The sequence below is a fragment of the Petaurus breviceps genome, unplaced genomic scaffold (assembly GCF_028583685.1).
Source record: "Petaurus breviceps papuanus isolate PSGF00001 unplaced genomic scaffold, PetGlider_PUasm1.0 185, whole genome shotgun sequence".
NCBI lineage: Eukaryota > Metazoa > Chordata > Mammalia > Diprotodontia > Petauridae > Petaurus > Petaurus breviceps.
The window spans coordinates 20,002,794-20,027,480 of NW_027185797.1; the positions used below are offsets into that span (position 1 = coordinate 20,002,794).

Genomic DNA, 24,687 nt, shown 5'->3' on the forward strand with positions numbered 1-24,687 from the left:
TTATTTGGAGATAGAATTGTCCAGGAAATCTTGTGAGTTCAGAAGAGTCATCAGAGGTCTGACTGACAACCAGACCATAGCAGAGTCCATAAATATCAGCAATAGTGATTGACCTGGTGGCAGTGACTACCAATTTGATAGTGCCTTGTAATAGAAGAGTCTACAGCCAAATGTAGAAAGTCAGTCATTTGAGAATGTTTAAGGCAATGTGTTCCTGAAAGATAAAAGGGTCAGCCTTAGACTTAAGAAAGACAATGATGTGTAGGGTGAAGCCAAAAGCTACACCTACAGGGAACTTCAAGAGTATATCACAAGGGGCGGCTAGGTGGTGCAAAGCACTGGCCCTGGAGTCAGGAGGACCTGAATTCAAATTCAACCTCAGACACTTAACACAAAAACTAGCCATGTGACCTTGGGCAAGTCACTTAACCCCAACTGCCCTCCAAAAAGCCAAAAAAAAAAAAAAAGAGTATCTCACAAAAAGAAAAAAAAAGAACTTTTCAGGCCAGGATCACTCTTTTGTCACATTTGCTCTTTACAGGTGTACCTCATTACCAATAAGTTTAAAGTTAGAGCTTACTTCTTTGTATGCCCAAAGACAGAGTAAGCTTCTAATTTGGAGGGGATATTTTTGCAATTACAATTTTTGCTATATATTCTCAGTAAATCACTTTTTAAAAAGCTAATGGAATTTATTTGGTTAATTGAAAATGCTGGAGGCTCAGGAGTATAGTGTGGAAAAACTCTGGCCATCTAGGATACTTTTAGAATCCTGAGGAGAGGAGGAGTCATTGTCATTGCCATTATCAATGTCACTGACCCTGTGGGAGATGGCCTGTAAGTGCCTAGTTGGGGGAGTAGGCTTCCCCTTAGGTGGGAGAAAGGAGGAGATGTTTTATTATTTTAAATGTATTAACATTTAAGAGTAAAAAATTCCTGGGCAATTTGGAAAGATGAAGGTATTTCCCCATAAGAAAGCTGAGGAAGTTAATAGGAAAAAGATAAACAGCTCTGTCTTCATCATGATTTCATTAAGATGAGAGGGGGTTATTAATGAGACTACTTGTTTTTCTCTACCACTTATCTGTTGTGTACTAGAGCACAGTGACTTTTGGGGAGACCACCCGTATTCTTGTGAAAATCTGTTACAGAAATGGGAAGAAAGGGAGATGTTTAATAAAATTTGCTCACATAACTTCTTTCAGAAACTGTTAATAAGAGTTCAAAAACCCAAATCTGTTAAAGTATTATATACTCTTTCTCCCAACTATCTTCAGAATTCATAAGGGCACTTGGCAGGCTGAACTCTACCCAATAAACACCAAATTTTTCCCAAGAGAGGGATCTAGTAATCACTATCAAGTACCTGGACTCCCAAGGGAAATTCATATTTCAGTAATTACAATACAGACCCAATTTTTGTTTAAGTATAACTTTTTAAAACTTTTTTTTCAATTAACAGTCATTAATTTTATTTCCTTGCATCCTTTCCTTTGCCCTCAGCAATTGAAAAAATAAATTAAACAAAATTCTTCAAACATATAGCCAAGTAAAACAAATTCTTGTGTTGGCTATGTCCAAAAGTGTATGTCTCATTTTACATCTTCAGTTCATCAACTATGAATGAACTGGATGTGAGATGTGAAAGTATTCCTGAAAATATAATGGAAATGGATTATCACTAGAAACATGTTATCACTAGATCCAGACCCAGTGTGGTCTGCCATGGATGGAAGAGCCAGAGTGCTCCTTTGTCTATTGGGAAAAAGAGAGGTGAGTGTGATAACAAGAGCAGGGATCCTCAGCTCAATAGGAAGAAGTCAGAGGGCAGGAGAAGACTCTCCTATTGCACTGTACAGAATAAAGAAAAAAATAGAGCCAAGGAGCTCATTCTCCTGTCTAACGGGAGAAGGGAGCTTAAGATCAAGGGGAGGTAACCTAAGACCTGATGTGTGCCATCTGTCAGGGCATGTGCTGGCATCTCAGCCTGCTCAGCTCTTCCTCTGTCTTCTCCATTCCAAATTCTCTTAGACTTTAGGATCCCTTTACCAAGAGATACCTCAGTTTTTAATGAAGAAATTCCTGACTTGTTAATTATCAGCAAGTCCCTGAGTCTAATCATTCATTACTCATTAGTGTTTACCCATTGGTCTGGCTGGAAATTGAGGGGGGGCGTTTGAGTTATTTTGTTCTCTTCACTATAAACTGCCAAAATGTAACAATGTCAGTTCAAATTGTAGTATTGCTAAAGAGGACTGAGCATGCAGACTCCTTACTGGAGGGGTAAGTTGAGGGAAGTTGATTGATGCTTCATGTATTTAAAAATGACTGTGGAATCCATGAAAATTCTAAGTCCTAATTCTAGGCTCTTCATGCAAACAACAGACTAGTATTGTCCAAAAGAAGTGACTCCTGAAAGGGACTCTCCTGAAATAGGCCAGGATGCCCTCCAACAGAAGGTTCTCTGCATTCACTCAGCTCTTTAGACTATGGTCTAAGGGCATCTACTTAGACTGCTTTGTGTGCTTCCTTGTTGGTGATTCTTTCAATGACAAAAATTCTCAGGCACCTAAGCCTTGAGCCCTTTCCTGCCTTTCCAGGCTTCTTACACTTGACTCTTGGCACTCTGATGCATTTGTGTTGGCCTTCTGGTTGATCCTTGCACATGACCCTCCATCTCCTGATTCCATGCCTTTGTCTGGGCTATCTCATTCCCAGAATGCTCTGCTTCATTAGAGTTTATTAGGTGTAGAGCAAAGAAAACCTTAACTTTTTAGCTTTCTATGGTTTCCTTTTTACCAAGAGATGCATCATAGGTTAAAGGGAGAAGAAAGGATCATATGGTGAAGGATCTCTTTCCCAGAGACTTATGTAAGAGACAGGAAATAATGCTTGTTTTCATATTTTGATCAACTTTTTACTTTTGTGGAGGTAGGCAATTTGCAGTTGCTGAAGTAATTGGCATTAGAAACTGGTATTGTTAGCGTTTTAATTGTATTGACTTTCCTATGACTACCCACTGCTACTATTAAAGGATTTCTGTTTTCTTCTAGGTGATGTGTAGCTTAACATAACTGGTCCCAAGAAAGAACCAGATTAGTTAATTCTGGAAAGAAAGGGACAGTTATTTTCTTCCCCAGAGTGAGAAATTCTTCACTTTTATTATTGGTAGCAAGGAAAGACCAAGGCTTTCCCTGTTGCTGCCTTCTGACGATTGCTTCCCTAGCTAATACTGCCAACTTCTGAGTTTTACTTCTGTATCACTGTGTTCATGAGGTCTAGTGGTAGGTAGAGAAAACTCAGGCTATTAAAAGAAAGATAAGAAACAAAATAATATGAGAACAAAAGTTACTAAGTGGAATTTAAAGAAAATTATGCTTTCCTATTGATATGAAATCATCAGCATATTTTGTTGTGTACTTCATTGTATGGAGCTTAAAAAATAGTAAATTCATTTATGAATGGAAAAGTTCTTACTTCAAAATTTTAAAATATTTAGTACGTGTCTAGTGTGCACAAGGCAAGTGGAGGGATACACAATATAAGTTATGCTCCTTCGCTTCAAAAAGTTTGTTGGTGGGTTATTTTTTTTTTTTCAAACAATTGAAAGCAAGACTGAAAACTGTTGAGCATTGCTGCCTTAATCATAAATTACAAATGAGGTAGGTATTCACTAGAAATGCAAATTATACAAAGTAAACCCTTAAAGTTAAAATAGCAAAACTCTACAGTTAGTGATGAATCTGCTATTATTTTCCTAATCCCAGGACAGTTGCATCATCTGGGATATCCCTTAGTTAAAAATAAATTTTCTTTTAACAACAGAGTGAAGGAGCAAAAGAATAATGAGTGTGCTTTGTTTAGAAAACAATTATTTTTCTCATTCACTTATAAACAATTTCTATTATAAGTAGACATTTATCTTCAATCCTATGGTATATGCATTTATTCACACTATCTCATTAAATTCTGATGTCGTACAGAACTCCTTTGGTGTGTTGTAATTTTACCATCTGGAATACATCAGTCACATTGTAATAAAAACTGGTGCTTCACAAGAATTCATATTGGACACACTCTATTTTTAAAGACCTGTATCCTGTTGAACAATGAAACTTCACAACCTTTCAATTCAAGAAAAACTGATTTTCTTTTCTAATTTTTTTTATTTCTTAGCTCTTCCATGGTACTTTAAAGTAATATCCAGGGACAACAGGAATTAACAGGAAATTCTGGCAATTTTTCTAGAATTTTTCCCGTAGTTTAGTTTAATTCACTTGTCTAGCCAATTTCATTTTAATGCTGTAAATAACTATAATGATCACAGTATATAAAGTTGTTAGGAAATTTTTGGGGGGTGCTACAGAGAATGGCAGTCTGTTTTCATTTAATAAATTCAATTTAAGTAGTAATGACTTAATACAGTATTAAAAAAAATAATTTCTTATCCACCTGTTCTGTACAATACCCAGCCAGCTCCAGATGCTGTACAGGAAGTAGAGGAGAAACTGAGCAGAATTAGGTGAAGTAACAGTCATCAACATTTAGTGACCTACTGAGTGCAGAGCATCAGTCTAGACACTTACTTTCAAATGTACCTAACTTAAATCTCTCTCCATTATTTTATGTTTGACATAACAATCAGTTCATTCATCCAGGTTAATAGTATTCAAATATGTGCAAATATGCAAAAGAAATGAGACATGATTCTAGAACATCTCTTTTGAAAAATGTTTCCTTTTCTCTAACCTGGGTCTCTCAATCTGCAGTTTAAACCCATTTTCTTTTCTTTTTACTTTTTTTTTTGGCTCAGTGGAGATAAATGACCATTATCTTAAAAATCTCTTGTCATATTTGTCCTGAATTATCTCAATTTCTTTAGCTATCCCTTGTTTTATATATCCTAAAGCTAATTTTTTGGGGGGCTCTCCAATGAATTATCTTGTTTTTCATGATACTTAATTTTTGGAATTCAGAATAAGACTTAATTAAACAGAATATGTTTTCTATAATTAAAAATGTTCAGAATTTCTACCTTCAGTACATCTTAGTTTGGCAATACTTTGTGAGCTAAAATTTGAACCAGATATCATCTTTTAGAGCAACTTTAAAAAAATTATAAAACTGTTGTTTTCTGAGCCCGATTTCCACCCTACTCTGACACCTTATCTTCTTCTGCACATGACAATCACTTTGAAGTCAAATGGAATTCCTTATACTGAAGAAATGGATAACACAAGGAAATGAGAATCTGGTCTCAAGAGAGTAAGTGTTTTATAATCTATACTAGGAATACTATTAACCTGGATGAATGAACTGATTGTTATGGCAAACATAATATAATTGAGTGATTTAAGTTAGGTACATTTGAAAATAAGTATCAATGTTAGTATAATAATGACATTTTCTTAATGTCAATTTATCCTCTCAGTAGTATTCATTGTGAATCTTGACTTCTTAGGAAAATCTGACAGTTTTATCTATAACTTTAAAAGTAATCTTTTTAATCCCTTTAACATTTTATAATAGACTATCATAGTGAGTTTTTCTTAAGCTCTTCACTCATGAAGTGTCATTGACTTAGAATACTTTCTCCTTCATAGCAGTCGAGTGCCAAGGAGAAGGGTGAAGTCCTGGGCAGTTGAAAAATGGAGAAAGTGTAGGCTACTTCTGCTTTGTTTCTATTCTATGTTTCAATTCAAAATGGATTTTGAAATTAGAAGCTTGCCATGTATCTGCAACCTTAAGTCTGTATATCTACTCTCACAAAGTATTCTTATTACCTACAGCTCATACATTTACAATTCATGAGTTTTGACCTAGCTATAATGCCACAACAAATTGAAAAAGAGTTTTTATACATAGATATTCTGTTCAATTTTGCCTTTATGAAACACCACAGTAATGTAGAACAGAGAAAAATGGCATCTTCATACAAGGAGAAAACAGAATTATCACAGAAATAGAGAAGAGGGAAATTGTCAAAAGCACTATTTGTAATGAAATTTGGGAAAGAAAAAATGATGTACATATATATTGTATACACGTATATTTACATATGATGATTTGTAGCCTTTGACAGTCTGATAAGTCTTGAAAATTGAAAATAAGCATAAGATTTCAGCTTAACCATTCAAATATGTAGGGCTTAGGGTTTTGTTCATACATTAATGCATTATTTGTACATTAATAAAATTCAATGCCTGAGTATTAAATCCTAACAAAAACATAAATTTCAAATATCTCTTTTCAATTTAAAATTGATCAGAAAACCTCTGTCATCCTTAGGTCATAAGAATGATAAAATAGGAGTTTTGGCACATACATATTTGGCTTGACTCTTCACATAGGAAAATCCAATTGGACGAAAAATGTCTACGCTACAGACTATGATATTCAGTAGGATTGACAACTCATAGAACTGGTCCATTAGTACATCTATCTTGGACATATGGACAATAAGCTGGGTCCAGAGTTGTGCAAGACAAGAACATGATAGATTACCCTTAAGTTATTGCACAAAGCTTTTAATGACCCCAAATGTTTCCCTGAAACAAAGGTCAGTCTTCTTAACATTAGTTATTCTTCTGGTGATACTGTGTGACGGAAAGTTATGGAATATCATAGTCACTGAGGAATTAAAGGTACAAATTACCCAAAGAACATTGGAGAGGAGTGTGGTAGACATGAGTATACTGCAAAATACTACCAATAATGAGCTGTACAAGAGAAGGGACATGATAGATATCATCAGAAAAATGTATAGCTAGGAAAGGGCATGGGCTAGTTGCATAGGGCTGCAGTAGTTAACTGCATTTCTTTAGTCATGTGTTTCATTGGTGTCCAATGAAATGTCAAGAAAGTTGTGTGGAGGATTTTCTGGAGGATGGGGACAAAAGTTGCACAGGTTGGGAAGGAATGGACATGTTGCAATCCACACTGTTTGAGGGAACACTCTCACCATTGAAGATAACAGATCAGAGAGTTCAAGAAGAACATGCTTACTTCTCTATTAGTAGAGCACAAAATAAAAGTATAAGTCCTTGTCTACAAGGATCATACATAAAACAAATTGAGCAAGACAAGTGACTTTGGCTTTAATTCTAATTAATTAGTTGTGTGACTACCATGTAAAAAGACTGATTCTACATTCTACACACAAAGACATCATATTAATAAATGCATGTTGATTGATTATAATCATACATCATCAGAGACTGGTATAATAAATAGAGACTAGGACAGTATACAGTAAGGTTTTATTTTACAATGGGTTGAAATCTGATCTTATTAGTATAAAAAACTCACAAAGAAGAAAGTTCTAGCAGGTGTGATAGTAATGGCATTTAAAGATTCCCCTGTATTGGCTTGGTTTTTCAAATTGATTGCGTTAAAACCCAGAGCTTGTTAATCCCACCTGTGGGATGGACTTGTTGATATGAAAAGAGAGTCCTGAACTGGGAGGAGCTAGTGACGTAGATTTGGAGAGACAAGAGAGAGGCAGAAGAACTTTTTGGAAGCAGCACCTCGTGGAGGCAGAGAGAGAGACTGAGAAGGATTGCTGGGGGCCACTTTGAATCGCCCTGACTTTTGAGACCTGCCCCCGGAGCTGCCAAGGACTGAGGAGACATGGCTGTTTTGCTGGTACTTTGTCTGTTTTGATGTTGTTTTGCCAGATTTGTCCACTGGTGAAAGACAGTCCTGTTGTTGAAGAAGTCCTGGAACCTGGCTTTTGGTTAAGAAGCCCTGAGACTGTCCTGCAGACAGAGAGTGAATACCGTCCACTGGTGAAGGACAGTGCTGTTGTTGCAGGGGTCTGGAGACTGTCCTGCAGACAGAATGAATATTGTCCACTGGTGAAGGACAGTGCTGTTGTTGCAGGGGTCTGGGAACCTTTCTGTTGGTTCAGAAGCCCTGAAGAAGGATTTTCTTGTTGTATGTTTACAGAAATCCTGGGAGAGGGTTTTGTTAATATTTTCAGGGGTTCTAGGACTGTTCTACAGACAGAGGATGAATTAATGAAGGGACTGGCAATGTATCTTGTGGCCTTGCTAAGCCTTGTCTCCCCAGGAACTAAGATTGCTGAGAACTTGCCTCTGTCAAGATGAAGAAAAGACCTCCATTTGGGTATTAAGTGCTGTGCTTAAACTTGATGTAACTCTGGGGTAGATTCAATTGTGATCCGGGGGTGGGGAACTTTTGACCTTTTTGTGCTCTGTGATTGAACAAATGAAGGTACTTTACTTATGTTTGGAAACTAATCTCCATTTGAGAAGAGGGGTTTTGTGGTGGACTAAATGAAGGTACAGCCTAGGGGTGGAGTAGTATTTAGAACAGGGACTTTGTAATTGATTGAATGATTGGAAGGTCCTGGGGTGGGGTAGTACTTGGAGATTATTTAATCACACTTAGTAAATGCTGTATTTTGAATGATGTCATGTTAAGTTATGATCCTTCTTAGTTCATAAAATTCAATAAGACTATAATTCTTTGATACATTAAAAAAAATTAAGGCTTTTTAAGAGAGTGTTTCACATTCTTTTCCAAAATACTTTTAAAACTTTTTTGATTACTACGATTTCAATACAAATTTCATTTAATCAGTGGGAGCATAAGAACTTTAACTTCTCTTTTGTTTGTGGGGAGATTTGTTTTTCATTTTAGTATTTACTATTTTTCTTTTTAGTAGTCAAGTCCCTCAAAAAGTCTTTTAACGGCCAATTAAAATCATCAGCGTAGGAAAAATTTCTGATGAGCCCTTATCAGATATAGTCTCTTTAGTAGAGATGCTTAATATACTTCTTATTCTTTTATATGAATTCAAGAAGCAAATCCTTATTTTATTGATCTCTTCATCCTTCCATTAATAAGCTCAGATAAACATTACAGGGCTTTTATCAAAATAGTCAAATTCAATGTTTTTAATTTGTCAGTTCTAGAAACTGTTTTCTAGGGGCAGCTAGGTGGAGCAGTGAGTAGAGCACCGGCCCTGGAGTCAGGAGGACCTGAGTTCAAATTTGGCCTCAGACACTTAACACAAAAACTAGCCATGTGACCTTGGGCAAGTCACTTAACCCCAATCACCTTCCAAAAAGGAAAAAAAAAAAAAGAAACTGTTTTCTATCTATCTCTAGGATAACTTTAATGTCGACTTCTGCACAGAATCTAGCAAATTGTCTCAAACTGTTTTGGTTCAATTAATCGTTAGCATTTCAATAGCCACTATGTCCAAAGTATTATACTAAGTACAATTGTGTTTGTGCCTGTCTGGTTTTCTTCTTTTTCTCTAGGAAGAGAAGAAATGTGATAGGGATTTTCTTTTTGTAGGAAAAAATGGTTTTGTATATGGGGTAGAACATTATAAACTTGATATAACTCATAGACAAAAAGATTAACTCTTATACCTATCACCTATCTCTGCAAAAAATGTATATGGAACATCCATCCAGTTAAAACCAACATGCTATCTCTTGTGAAATGACATTTAGGTTTTCCAAAGATGATCTCTTGACTGCATGTTTATCTTGAAATATCCTCAGAAGATCCTGTTTGTGATTAGGTGACAGGATAAAACCCTCAGAATTCATTCAAATGGCAGGGGAAAAGAGAATGAGGAAGAAGCTATTTGAACTTCATCTTTTCTTGTGACTTGTATCCTCCCCTTGGAAACCACCTTGATCTCCAAAGGCCCCTTGGCTTCCTCTACTGCCTCCTCAGCCACTGAAGCTGCCGTGACCAAAACTACCCCTTTGGCCTCCAAAGTCACTGGGTTTGGCCCAATCCAGAAACATTTTATTTCCATTATTTCCCCATCTTCCATGGCCTCCTTCACAGGTTTAGCTTCTGCTGAGCTGAAGTACACAACCCTTTGCCCTGTCCTCCTGTCTGTGACTATCCTGGCACCAATAGAGTCATGAAATGAATCTCTCGATGTTTCTTCTGTTGTGTCTTTGAACAGACCTTTAACAAACAAACTTTAGTAGAACTGCATCCTTGGTGCTGTATTGTCTTCCGACTCTTTAGATCCAACCAGATGACTGTCTAAGAATGCAAAGCTTCTTTCACATCTTCTGAAGAGCCATATTCAAAGAATACATTCCCTTTAGGTTGGCCTTGCTTGTCCTGGATCGAGCAGATTGATGTGGTCTCCTCAAACATTTCCTCCACTTTCTCCAGTGGTGCTATAGGTGTGGTTATTCAGTACCAGTGTCTTTGAGTCTTCGAGCTTGCTGTTGTTCCTACTCCAGGAATTCTTCCTACCTCTTCAGTTCTCTTGTCTTTAACTTGTCTCCCTTGTATAGTCCAGAATGAGTGCCTAGCCATTAAGCTCAGTTCCCTCTTTCTCTTTAAAGCCCTTGTCCACATCTGCTTCTGTCTTAAATTAAATGTGGGCAGTTCCTTTGAGTGCCCCATCTTTGGTGTAGACTACTCTAACCTCAGTAGCATCTTCATACACTTCTTTGAGTGTTTCCTGAGTTATTTTATAAGGTAGATTCTTGATGAAGAGCATTCTTGCATCTTGACCTTTTTTATTTTATTTTATTTTTCCAGTTCCATTTCAGGGCCAAGGACTTTGGAGCCACTGATTTCCAGAGCTTTTTTGATGTCTTCAGCTGATCAAATTCCATATAACCAAACCTCCTTATGGTACTAATGAAGATATCCACAGCTATAAGGTCCTTTTCTGCAAAGATGTCCATGGTGTCAGTTTTTTAGCTTAAAAGTGGCTTTACTGAAGTTTGGGTTGTCAGAGAAGAGATTAAAAAATAATTAAATTAAAATTAATAATTAAATTAAAAAATAAAAATTAATTAAAATTCACCTTCCATTTTATGTTTCTTGATTTCAGTATTTTTTGCTTGCTCATTTCCTTTTTCCTCTTCTTTGGTGCTTCTTTTATGAATACTTCCTCTTCCTCCTGCTTCTCATTTTCCTCCTTCTTCTCTGCTTCCTTGGTTTCCCCAGCTTCCACAGGGGCAGCTTTCATGGAAGCAACCTTCCCTTTCACAGATAGTGGTATCCATAGCTTCTTCAGAGTCATCCTCATCACTATCATCTTTCTCTTCTTTCTCAGTCTTGTTTGACTAGAGCTGCTCACATTTTTGTAGCTTTGAGTGGCTCAAATTCTTAATCCTCCTCTTCACTGTTCTCTTCTTCAGATTCTCTGTCTTCTTTTTGAGCAGTCTTCCCTTTTTTTTTTTTTTGCCCCTTGGGGGGGGGTGTGTGTGTGAAGTGCTGCTGCTTTAGATTGAGTAGCTTCCTTCTTTCCTGATGTGATAACAGCTTTGGCTGGGGTAGCCACTTTCTTGAGAGGGGTCTTGGTCCTTCTTACTAGGAGTCATGACTGCTTTCTTGGAAGGGGTGGTGGCAACAATGACTTTTTTGACTGGTGATACCTACTTTGCTGGTGTAAGCACAGTCTTCTCGCTCTTCTCCTAACATACCACCCACTCTTCTCCACTGCTTTCTTCTTCATCTTCTGATGTGGCCTCATGCTCTTTGTCTTTTATCTCCTTTGGGGATATCCATTTTCTTGACTCACCTTGATGGTTACCAGGCTTCCTAAACTTCACCATGGTGGTAGCATATGACCAGGGAGTGAAGGGTGCAGATCCATCGGCAGAGACCCAAGCAACATCAATGGCAGCAGAGAACTTGGAGAGAGCTCGAGCAGAGATGAAAGACAGCCTGCCCTTGTGGTAGGTATCTCATGGAGTCTTGTACTTTTGCCCTAAACATTAAGGTAGAGATAATTACCTCCCCATCTCTTTGGAGGAAAGCATGTTAAAATATGTTTTATTTCCAGCCTCTTCTGGGAAGAGAAGAAGTGCCTTACACTCAATGATGAACATATTCTACCTGGTTATACCTTACACATTCCAGTGATCCTAAGTGACTGTAATTCATCTTCCAAACACTACCCACCCCTTCCACTAGGGTGCCTGTTCCATGGGCAACACACTTCTCTTCATTCTAAACCTTCTCCTCTCTTACTCATTCCATTTTCTACTCAATCATTGAAAATGTGGCACCCTCCGGATGATATAGCCTCTCTGGATACCCTTTCTAGTATAGTGGCCACATTTTCACTCATTCCTCTCAGTTCACTGGTTAAGGCAGGGGAGTTGGAATTGCTTCTCATTGCCACTTCCAGGTTCTCCCCCTACTTCCATCACTCAGTATCCTCTTCTCCTCTGAGTTTCATGCAATCCATATCTACCACCCAATCAAAATCCTGCTAGCCACTGTTTACTGACTTTTTGGTCTACCTTCCTCAGAGTTCAGTCTTACAAATTTTCCTTTCCTCTCCACCTCTTGCCCTCATACTAGAGAACTTCAGTACTCATAGTGACTCTCAAATACCCTAGCCACTCAGTTCCCCAACCCTACTCATTTCCCATGACCTACACTTCCACTCTACCTAGTCACATGCAAAGACCATACCCACAAATGTACCACTTCCAAGTTCAAGAATTCCAAAATCACCTTATCTGACCATAATCCAATTGCTTTCCATCTCTCTCTGCCTTCCTTTACCAAATCCTACTCTTTGTCTACACCACAACCTCTAATCCCTTGACCCCTCAATTTTTTCCCAGGTCATCTCCCCTTCACTAGCTACTCTCTCCTCTTTCTCCTAGCTTAACTTCCTCCTGAACCAGTTCAGCTCTAATGGGGACATCTTCTCTTGAGTCCCTGGCCCTCTTATCATATCACTGATTATGTTCCATTAAACCTTAGCTTTGGATCACTCCCACCATCCATAAGTTTTTCTCCTACACATGTGCTGCTAAACAAAGGTAGAGAAAATCGTGCAACTGTTCTGTGTCCCATACAAATTTATGTTACATCACTCAGCTGGGTCCTCACTGCTGCTAGGCAACCCTTCTTTATCTCTGTTATCATTTTACTATCCCATGCCCCATAGTGATTCTTCCAAACTTTTTCATCCTTCCGCAAGCCTTTCTTTGTTCCCCCTACCCCTACCTTCTCAGCTGAATGTCTTGCCTTAATTTTTATGGGAAAAATTGGGGCTATTTGTCATTAGCTCTTTCTTCATCTCATATCACTCAGATGCTGTCTCTTCTTTCACTTTTTGTCTCACAGAAGGAGGTGACCTTGCTCCTTACCAAGGCAAACCTAGCCTACCCAAGCAACCTATTCCATTCTGTTTCCTCCAGAGGATCTCCTCTATCATCCCCACTCTGTCCTTTATTTTTAATATCTTCCTGTCTATTGGTTCCTTCTCTACTACCTACAAATGTGCACATGTCACCTCATGATGAAAAAAACCCTTATTTGATCCTTCCATCCTCACTAAGTATTGTACTATATAATCTTTTCTGTTGTTTTGGTCTAAACTCTTTAAAAAGGCTGTCCACAATAGATGCCTCCATTTTTTCTCCTTTCGTTCTCTTCTTAGCCCTTTGCCATCTGGTTTCTGACCATATCATTCCACTGAAACTGCTTTCTCCAAAGTTACTGATGATCTTTCATTTGACAAATACCATCATCTTTTCTCAGTTCTCATTCTCCTTGACCTCTCTGCAGCCTTTGGTACTCACCTTCTTCTTGGTACTCTCTTCTTCAAGTTTTTGGACTGCTACTCTCTTTTTATTATGTCAGACCACTCCTCAGTTTCCTTTGCTGGATTTTTATCCAGGTCATACCCTCTAACCATAGGTGTCCCAAAGGCCTCTTTCCTGGGCTCTCTTCTTCCCTTTACCACTTCATAGGGTGATTTCAGAAGCTCCCATGGATTTAATTACCATCTCTAAACTGATCATTCTCATATGTACCTTATGTACCTATCTTGCCTTAATCTTGTTCCAGTCATACATCTCCAACTGCCTTTCAGATATCTCAAACTAGATGTCTGATATGGTCTTTTTTTTTTTTTTTGCTTTTTTGGGAGGGCAATTGGGGTTAAGTGACTTGCCCAAGGTCACATTGCTAGTTTTTGTGTTAAGTGTCTGAGGCTGGATTTGAACTCAGGTCCTCCTGACGCCAGGGCCGGTTCTCTCTTCACTGTGCCACCTAGCCACCCCGACAGTCTTAAACTCAGTATGTCCAGAACTAACCTTGTTTTCTTTCCCACTAAGTATTCACTCCCAACTTTTCTGTTATTGTCCCCCAGGCTCACAACTTGGGTTGTCATCTTTGAAGGCCTGATAATTTCATCATTGAAACATATTCTTCTTTCCTCTGATACTGAAAGTACTGGGATACAGAACCTTCTCACCTCACTCATGTCATTCCTGCCATGCCTCTGGTGGGTGTTCCTGCTTCAGGTCTCTTCTTCAGATCTTTCCTCTCTTTAGCTGCCAAGGTGATCTTCCTAAAGTCCAGGGCCAAACATGTCACTCCACTACCCGTCTGTACTCTAATGGCTCCCTGTCATCTCTAGAGCCAAGAATACAATTCTCTGGAATTCAGAGACCTTCAAAGCCTCCTCTTTCCACCTTGTACCTTATTCCCCACCATGATCCGGTTATTACATGAATGAAACGTTCCATCTCTAGGCCCTAGGCATTTTCTCTGGTGTTCCTCATGATTGGAAAGCTCTCTGCTCATCTCTACCTCCTGGCTTTCCTGGCTTCCTTCAAGTCCCAAGTAAAATCTCATATTCTCCAGGAAGCCTTTTCCAACTCTTCTTAATTCTAGCGCCTTTATTAATTGCCTCTTTATCTCATATGTAGCTTGTTTGTACATATTTGTTTGGTTTTCTTGTCCATCTTCCTCTCCCCCTCCCCCATTTAGATTGTGAGCTCCTCTAGGGCAAGGCCTCTTTTTGTGTCACCAGAGCTTAGCACAGTGTCTGGTTCATAGTAACTGTTTACTAAATGTTTATTGACTGAATGATTCCCAGCTTGGCTGAGTTACAAACCTGTAGATGCAAAAACGTTCTTTCAAAGATGGGCCTGACTTAGACTATCATGAATTCTTAACCTCTTAATTTTGCTTATAGGATTCTCTTGAGTCTTCCACAAAAGCCATCCTTGCACAATTTTCTTTGTTTCTTCAAACTTTTCCTGATTAAATAGAATCGCAGATGATTCTGACCAAAGTCAGTCAACATTCCCTCACAACAGAGAATAAAGGAGAAAAGAGCAGAGAATGGGGACATTGGATGTAAAGAAATAATCATCGCTCACTTTGTAACTCTGAGAAATTTGACTTTTTCCCCATCATTCAACTGAAACTGCTTTCTTCAAGGTGGTCAGTAAGGTTCTTTTTTTTTTTTTTTTGCCTTTTGGAGGGCAATTGGGGTTACGTAACTTGCCCAAAGTTACATGGCTAGTTGTGTGTGTGTGTGTGTGTGTGTGTGTGTGTGTGCGTTAAGTATCTGAGACCAGATCCGAACTCAGGTCCTCCTGACTCTGGGGCTGGCACTTTACTTACTGTGCCACCTAGCCGCCCCTAGGTTCTTATTTTTAATATCAGTTTATTGTTAGCTTTTGTTTCTATATCATCCACATTTCCCAATATATCCATCCCAGATTAATCAATTTGGACATTATTTACAGAGTTCCACACATATAGCTCTTCTCCTCTGTAAAGAAGGGAAGGTAGTATTTCTAGTCCTATTTTCCATCATTATAATTTCAAAACATTCAGTTTTATTTGTTTTGGTTTTGTTGTTTCCATTTACATTTTTGTAGTCATTGTGTACATTGTTTTTCTAGTTCTGCTTACTTTACTTTAGTTGAATAAAAGTTTACCATGCTTAATAAATTTACTGAATTGAATTGAATTTGATAAGCACCGAATCAGTCATTCCATAAACATTCATTAAGTGCCATCTACATACTAGGCACTGGGAACACAAAGACAAAAATAATATTGTCTCTGCTTTCAAAGTGCATATATTATGTTGAGGGAGAAAATAATATACATTTGAGTATATATAAAACATACGAAAATGTCTTTGCTGCTAGTGTTAGGGGGATTGTGAAAGGTTTTATATATATAGAAAATGGCAGTTATGGAGAGCTTTAAGGAAACTAGAAATTCTAAGAGATTCAGATGAGAAGAGAATGTATTCTAGGTATGAAAGATAGCCATTATAAAAGTACAGAGACAAGAGATAAGAATTTTGGGTTGAAGAAACAGCAAGAAATCTAGTTTATATGGATAGTAGAGGAAGGGAAAATGAATAATATATAATAAGTGTGGAAAGGTGAATTGGAGCTAAATTGTGAAAGGCTAAACAGAGGATATTGTATTCGATTCTAGAGGCAATAGGGAGCCATTGAAGCTTACTGAGCAAAGCAGTAACATAGTTAAACTCATACTTTAGGAAAATTTGGCAGCTTGTGTGGAGTATGCTTTTGGAGAGGAAAGAAACTTCAGACAAGGAGACCAATTAGGAGACTACTGCAATGTAGGTCATGCTCTAAGATGAAGATATCTATGCTCTGATGAGTAGGTCACCTGAGGATACCTACTGTATTCCCCCAGGAATCTGGAGATAGCCTGAGGTTTGGAGGGCAGACTTCTCTAGTGCTACTATGCACATGCCCCTACTGGTATATTTCTCTTCATGATCATCAGTTGATACCAAGCAGTTACCCTGCCTTAATTAGCTTTTTATAAACAGTGCTTACAAGTCAGCTATAGTAAAAACAGTTGGTACAAAACCATTTCCCACCCTTAAAGTCTATGACATACTTTCCCACCAGCCCATACAGAGAGTCTGGGAGAAAGTAGGCTCACATTTAGAGACCACATGTGGAAAAGGAAGTAACTCACAGTTCCTTTTCTCCCCTTCCTGGGGTACCTAGGATGTTTACCTTGGGTTTGGTGCCAAGAATTATGTTTTTAAATAAATAAAACCCATAGGATTACAAAGGAAATCAACATTTTATTGAAATATAGTTACAAAGAATATTTAAGAAAGCTGTAAAAAAAATTGAAGAACTCAAAAAAAAGGGAAAACAATGATTAAGTGTTCACACACTAAAAGGGCAAGAATACTATTGCCCTTTAGTATTCCATTGTCTTTAAGGATCAATGAAGAAAAGCAAAAAATCAAATAACATGAAGGCTCAAACCCCCCCCCCCCCATAAATTGTCAAGAAACTTTAACGGAGGGAGAGGAAAGGAACTTATTTCTTGCAATTAGGGCACTGCAAGTGAATATTGTTCAATCATAGAACAAATCAGTGGCAGAAACAGGAATATCATGAGTCTCACTTTGAATTGAGCGGGGTAAAGGAGGGATGATGAAGGCGGTGGTAATGGTGGTGATGACTATAGTGGTAGAAATATCAATGTACTCATATAAGGACTATAGTGGGTCTGGGTTGGGACGAGGAAGAGGAGGAGGTTTCCAGAAGTATGTTAGAATGTAGGTACATACCGAATGAGGATAGGTTAAGGGAAGAGAAAAAAAAAGAGGAAAAGGGACTTGAATCTGTACTGGAAGAGAAGGAGAGGTTGTTGTTCAATTGTGTCCAACTCTGTGACCCCATTTGGATTTTAGGGAATTTTTTGGCAAAGATACTGGAGGGGTTTGCCATTTCCTTCTCCAGCTCCTTTTACAGATGAGGAAACTGAGGCAAACAGGGTTAAGCGACTTGCTTACAGCTACTAAGTGTCTGGAGGCTTAGTGTAAAGGCAGAAGTCAATGGGTTGATTATTTATGCCTTCAGTAAATACTGCTTTTATTTTGTACTCTTGCTTCCTATTGGTGGACACAACTTGTTTAGAGTTGCTTCTTTGCAGGCTGGAGAAATGGGGCTGGGGGTGGGGATGATAAGTATGAAATAAAATAGGAAAATTCCTCGGTAATAATTAGAATTGTTGTTGTTAACCACATTCTCTTATATTTATAGTACTCCCATTTTTTTTTTTCTAAATCCTAGGAAAAATGCCATTCCCGGGAAGAAAAAAAAAGTTTGAGTGCAAGAAATTAAAGAAAACTGAAATAAATGAAGACAACTTGTATGTAGATAAAATATGGTTTCAATGTGAGAATGAGAATTGTTTAAAATGGAGGTTGTTATCTAGTGAAGATGCTGACCAAGTTGATCGCAGTGAGTCGTGGTTTTGCTTCATGAACACTGACCCAAACCATAATACATGCTCTGCTTCTGAAGAATGCTTTCCTGAAGAGTCTCATATTCTTAAAAGTGGATTTAAATATGTCTATTCACAGCTTCCTATAGGAAGTCTAATCTTAGTGAAATTGTGCAGTTATCCAAGGTAAGATTAAAACTGGAAAAGTCATAAATATAGAAAGCACCTAAAATTTAAGGTCCAACCATTAACTCCCCCCCCAAAAAAACAAAACTAAACTAAAGAAAAGCAACACATTATATAAATATGATTGACGAAATGATTTTGACACCAGGCCTAAATATGAACTATAAGTATTTCAAGGCCATTTAAAAATACTGAGTACTGAAATGTTGATTTGATTTTTCCAATTATATAGTCATCAATTTACTAGGTGTGTCTTCAAGATTTTAGTAAGATAGTGATAGCCATTAGAAATCTTTCCTGGAACACTAATAGCCTAGAGTCCCATTTTGTATAGCTTCCTTCCGCCCTCCCTTCCTTGCTTCCTTTCTTTTAAAATTTGGACATGTGATTTCTTTGATTTGAGTAATTTTCATGTGGAATCTCCCTCTACCAATGCAGATAAGAAATGTTCTGCAATTGTATCATGTTACAGATTTCCTTGGGGTACCAGGAGGTTAGGAAATTTGCCCAATGGCCAAACAACCAGTATAGATCAGAGGCAGGACCTGATTTGAATTCTAACTCCAAAGTTAGCTCTCTTTTTGCTAGGCCACACTTCCTTTCACTTAGTAAATATTTGTTGATTTATTGGAGAATGCAAGAGAGAGGAAATGTGTACATTTGGGAGTCATCCACATAGTCATGATAAATGAAATCTAGGGATTATCTAGAGGGAGGAGAGTAGGGGAGGGCCTATGATAGAGATTTTGGGGATATGTGTTCAGGGTCCAGGATATGGATGATGATCCAACAAGGAGATAGAGCCAAGGAGTGGGCAAACTGGTAGAAGGAAGACCAGAAAGAAGTATTGTCACATGAAGATTAAGGGAAGAGAGACTATCCAGGAGGAAAGGATGGTTAAAAATGTCAAAAATTGCAGAGGTGAAGGATGACAAAGACTGAGAAAATATTATAAAGATTTAGCAGCCACAGTCATTCATAACCTTGTATAAAAAGCAGTTCCAGGGGACTGATGGAATCAAAAATGAAACTTCAAGGTGTTATGAAGTTAGTGAGATGCAAGGAAATGGAGACAATGACTAGAAATGACATTTTCTGGGAGAATAACTGTCAAAGGTAGTAAAGATAGATGATGAAGGAAATGGCAAAGGTCAATTAAAGGTTTTTTTTAATGATGGTTTTAAATAATTTTTACTTCAGTTCATATGTTTTAAGAATGGAACAAAGATAAGAATACCTCATTTTATCTAAAGTAGTACTACTGTGTAACAATTCTTCTCAAGAATGAAAAAATTGAGGAGACTTAATTGATTAGTATCTATATTAATCTATTTTAGGCAGGTAAGTGGTACAGTGAACAGAGCTCTAGGCCTGGAGTCAGGATGCACTGAGTCCATATCTGCTCTCAAACACTTACTAGTTGTGTTACCCTGGGAAAGTCAGTTATCCTTTGTCTGCCTCAGTTTCCTCAGCAGTAAAATGGGGATAACAATAGCCCCTCCCTCTTAGGGTTATTGGGAAGATCAAATGAGATATTTGAAAAGCACTTATGTGAAAAGCAGCAATATTTGCTTGGCTCATATTAGATACTTAAAAATGCTTGGTTTCTTCCTAATCCAGAAATAAAGAAGTATCATAGTGATAAATTTAATGATAATAATAACTTATATTTATGTATAATCTTTCTCAATATGCCAGAAAAATAATATTTCTTTGTGTGATAAGACTGAAAAACAATTTTTCCCTTTTCTGAAACAGTTCAAAGGATAGCATTCATATATTTAGAAATATAATTTTTTTCAGAAATACAGGACACTTCTAAGTGAGAGAGTAAATAAGTAGTTAAGAAAATTAAAAGTAGATAATTTTCCACTAAGTTAGTACTCTTGGAAATTGTATTTAAACATTTTAAAAATGAAAACACTGTGAATTCAGACATCTGTAGAGTATTGTCTGAAGCCTCGGTGTAATCTTCTACTATTGAAAAAGCTTTGTAGTTTCTTCTCTAGTTTTACTACATACACTGTGTCACTTGAAAGTGTGTAGCATGGAAAAGATCTTCATTTTTATCCAAGTCAAGCAATAGAAGACCTCAGATGAAATGTCAAAAAAAGTTGAACCATTTTTTTTTTAAAGAATAAAGCTGAATATTATGGACATTTTTCTTAAAAGAAAGCAAAAATATTTATAACAGTGTTGCAAGCAAAATAAAGGAAATTTACTATACTTAAATGTCTTTGTTTTGTTTTGTTTTACCAAGGGATCTAGCTACGGAGTAAATAGTAAAGCTAAACCAAACATTACTCTTTATTTCATAGGCGATTGGAAAGGATATTGGTCTTGGAGACTTACTAGTGAAACCTGGTTGAGAATAATAAAACTTTCACAAACTGTCTAAAATCCTTAAGAAATGTGAACCATCATTATTGTAGGTGATACCAGATATGAATACATGAGTACATAATTTTGTATAAATTATTTTTGAACAGTTGTAATAAGTCACATATTATATTGTCACATATAAGTTGAATCATATTTCACATGCATTATTGAGATCGATTTAAAAGAACATGTTAGGGAATACTTTTATAACGCAAATAATTACTCTCAAATTTCAGATTTTTTGTTTTTTTGCTTTTTGGAGGGCAATATGGGTAAAGTGACTTGCCCAAAGTCACATAGCTAGTAAGTGTGTCAAGTGTCTGAGGTCGGATTTGAACTCAGGTCCTCCTGACTCCAGGGCCAGTGCTCTATTCACTGCGCTACCTAGCCGCTGCAACTTTCATATTTTTAAAGTACACATTTTTGTATAAACTCTGTAGATCTGTAGTTAAAGTGAACCACACCCATAAATTCTTGCCTAGGGTCAGTGACCAAGTTGAAATTTTGTCATCCAGCACAATGTGACAGATTCTTTGAATAATAATTGCATAACAGAATATAGCCATATACTTGCCAAATGCCTAATGTAAGGATTTTAAAATAGGATTGTTTTATTTCATTTAGTGATTGCAGGCTGTCAAAAAGAAAGAAGAAAGAAAAAGACAAAAAGGAACCTACTTTTGACTTTCCTTTTGATTGTCTGGGTATTTTATATTCTTGAATGTATTCTATTTCTTTTGTGTCTTAAGTTTTGTGGTATATAATGGTGCACAATATGTTCTGGTAATTGTTATTTTTTCTGATTTTGTTCAGATTTCACCTAGCTTATTTATTATTTTATTGATTTGATTTTCTCTCCTCTTCTTTTTCATCTTATTAACTAGAGGCTTATCAATTTTTTTTAGTCTTTGGAAAGAACCAGCTTTTACTTTTATCATTTCAGTGTTTTTCTTGGCTCATAATTTATATTTTTCTCCTCTAATTTTTAATGTCGCCTCTTTCTTGCTTATTTTATGTTTATGTGTTAGCTTTCTGATTTTTAAATACATATTCAGCTCATTATTCCTGTCTTTTTCTATTTTGTTAATGTATTTTTAGAGAGATATGATTTACCCCCACCTGAGGATTGCTTTAGCTACATTCCAGAAATTTTCTTATTTTGTTTCATCATTATAATTTTCTTTCATATAATTATTGTTTCTATGATTTGTTCTTCGACCTACTCATTATTTAGGATTTCCTTGTTAAATCTCCATTTGGGTTGGTGTTTGTGGTCCCTGAAGCAATAACCATTTTTATTGTTTATATGATCTATAAAGGAAGTATTAACTATTTCTGCCTTTTTACCTTTGCTTGCAATACCTTGGAGCCCCTTGTCAATTGTCATTGTCATTGCCAGTTTTTATAAAAGTTCCACGTGGTACTGAGAGATATTATATTCTTTTACCATCCTATTTAGAAGATGCCATAAGTCTTTTAACTGCAATCTCTCCTGCAATTTGTTCAGTTCCATCTTTTCCCTTTTGTTTCTATTTCTGTTAGACTCATAACTGAGAGAGGGATATTGAGGTTTCCTGTTGATATTGTCTGCATCTTCTAGTTCAGTTAATGTTTACTTTATGAATTTGGATGCTAAGGTATTTGGAGTGTATAAGTTTATTACTAATGTTGGTCTGTCATCAATGGTTCCTTTTTAATATAGTTTATGTAATATAGTGTCCTTATTTATTCCTTTTTATTTTTTTGGTTCATTTTTGTTTTATCAAATAACATGATTGCAACTCTTTTTTAAATTCACTTGGAGTGTAGTAAATTTTTTCCATCCCCTCAGTTTTATTTTGGATGACTTTCTTATTTAAATAATTTCTTCTAAGCAACAGAGTATATTCTTATCCAACCTGTCACTCTTTTTCATTTTATTGAATTTTTAATCTATTCACACTTGTGATAGTTATGTTTTTATTTTCCTCCATTTGTCTCTAATTTTTTGGGGGGGTTATAATTTTTCCCTCATTTCTTGTAAACACAGTGCTAGATTCCTTCAGTTATTATTCCCAATGACTCTGTTTCCTTCATCTCCAGCCTCCTCCCATTAACCCCTTTCCCACTGAGGTTTTGCTTATTGATTCCTTCACATTTCCTGCTTTTATCTGGTTGTTTGATCCCCGACTCCCCCATTTTTTCTTTTCAGTCAAGTACATTCCCTCTTTCTATTCTTTCATTAAGCTAGTCCTATTCATGAATATTTTTTAATATTCATTTTTGCACCCCTTTTTAGAGAAGTTTTTTCTCACTCTTTTCATTACTTATTGTCTCCTGTCTATTCTCAGACCCTCCTTCTCTGGTTCATGACCTCTATAATTTTCTAGTCTCTCTCTGATGGGGTACAGGCTCTGGGAAACCCCTTGAACTCTGATTGAATCTTCCCATTTGATAAGGCATTTGCTAAGCCATAAGCCTTTCATTATAGCTAGGCCCAAATCTCTGACTCTTAACTTAGCTTAACCCTCCATTGTCCAGCTACTTCCCACCCTTGATTCTATCAAAATATCTGTACCCAAATCTGTTACCCTTAAACTAGCCTAGCCCTTCATTGTCTGTCATCTCTAGGAAGCCTTCAGCTATTTCCCACCTTTAATCTCATTACTGGAGTCTGACATCAGTTCCCTCAAGATCCTTCTTAGACTCCTCCTCAAGACCCTCTCCAAACTCCTAGTCCAGACCACCCCTAAATCCTCCCACAATCTTTCTGTATATAAGATCTATATTACCTCCATGAAGGGGCTGAGAATTAAATCTAGTGCAGACTCACTCTGTGTCAGATTATTCTGGCCTGCTTGTCCAGTACAAGCATCACAGATATTTAGGCTCCTTTATGGTGAATCTTTAAAAAACTTTGCTTTACTTTGGCTGAGAGAAGACTTGAGTTGAATTCATTCGACAGGACCCGATGTATTGGTATTTTGGGGTCTTGAGCACCCCTAAACCTCAACATCTTTATTCTTTATGGGATCATAACTTCCAAGGTATTCATTCTGGATTGTCCTTGTACACAGTCTCTACCATTGCCTTGTAGAGCTTGCCTTGTGAATTCCACTTTTCCATTGTGTCTCACTCCCAGAACAAAGCTAATTCCTACATGTAACAGAAGACACTGTCCCATTGATGGGGTACAGACCCAAGTTGAGATCTTCACCCCTTACCCCAAGAGAATTTGAGTCCCATTTGTCCATAGGTCCTGGAAAACCCCACGTTGAACTCTTTCTTGAATCTTCCCACTTGATCTGACTTTTCATGCCTAAATCTGTTAGCCTTAAACTAGCCTCCAGTCCATTGTCAATTAGCTCTGGCTACTTTCCATCCTTGATTCCATCAAAATCCCATTTTCTGGGTTCCTGACCTCTATTTACCTCTACTGACCACTTCCATCAAGACCCTCCCTAAACCTCTTCTCTAGCAACCCCAGACTACTTGACTACCCCTAGATCTCTCCCACAGTTTTTCTGTATATAAGATCCATCTTGCCTCCATAAAGGTGCTCCGATTTAATCTACCTCAGATTCAATCTATCTCAGATTCTACCTGACCTGAAATGCTCAGATTCCTTAAGAGTCTAGCCAATGGTGAGATTTCTTAAGAGTCTGGCCAGTATGGTGTATCTTTAATAAACTTTGTTTTTCTTTGACTGAATGAAGACTTGAGTTGAATTCATTCAAGCAGGATCCACTGTTGGTATTTTGGGGTCCTGAGCACCCCTAAACTTCAACATTTTGGTTCCCTGACCTCAATACTGATGAGGGTTAACAAGCTTACTTTAATCAGTCAAATATGTATCGTTTACCTAGTTCAGGGGGAAAAGGTCAGCATGCCAAACTTCAGAATACACAGACAGAATTCTCAAGACAGAGAAACAGATCAAGTACCGTGTTTCCCCGATAATAAGACCTATCCTGAAAATAAGCCCTCCCCTTACTGTGTAAGATTCCTCTAAAATAAGCCCTCCCCCGAAAATAAGCCCTATTGAGATTGCTACTGTAGTGAAGGTGATCCCCTGTGCTACACGCTACATTACGGTACCCTCTGTATGCACCGTGTCCC

The 24,687-nt window shown here is 37.3% G+C and overlaps 1 protein-coding gene across 2 annotated transcripts in view; it reads left to right on the forward strand.

The window, feature by feature from the left end:
• ZCWPW2 (zinc finger CW-type and PWWP domain containing 2) overlaps nucleotides 1–24,687 on the forward strand; it is a 175,749-nt gene that overhangs the window by 33,893 nt on the left and 117,169 nt on the right. For both annotated transcript variants that reach the window (XM_069088546.1, XM_069088547.1), the window contains exon 2: nucleotides 17,868–18,207. In XM_069088546.1, coding sequence (XP_068944647.1) covers nucleotides 17,873–18,207 — 335 coding nt within the window. In that variant the 5' untranslated portion in view covers nucleotides 17,868–17,872. The remainder of the gene's footprint in view (nucleotides 1–17,867; nucleotides 18,208–24,687) is intronic.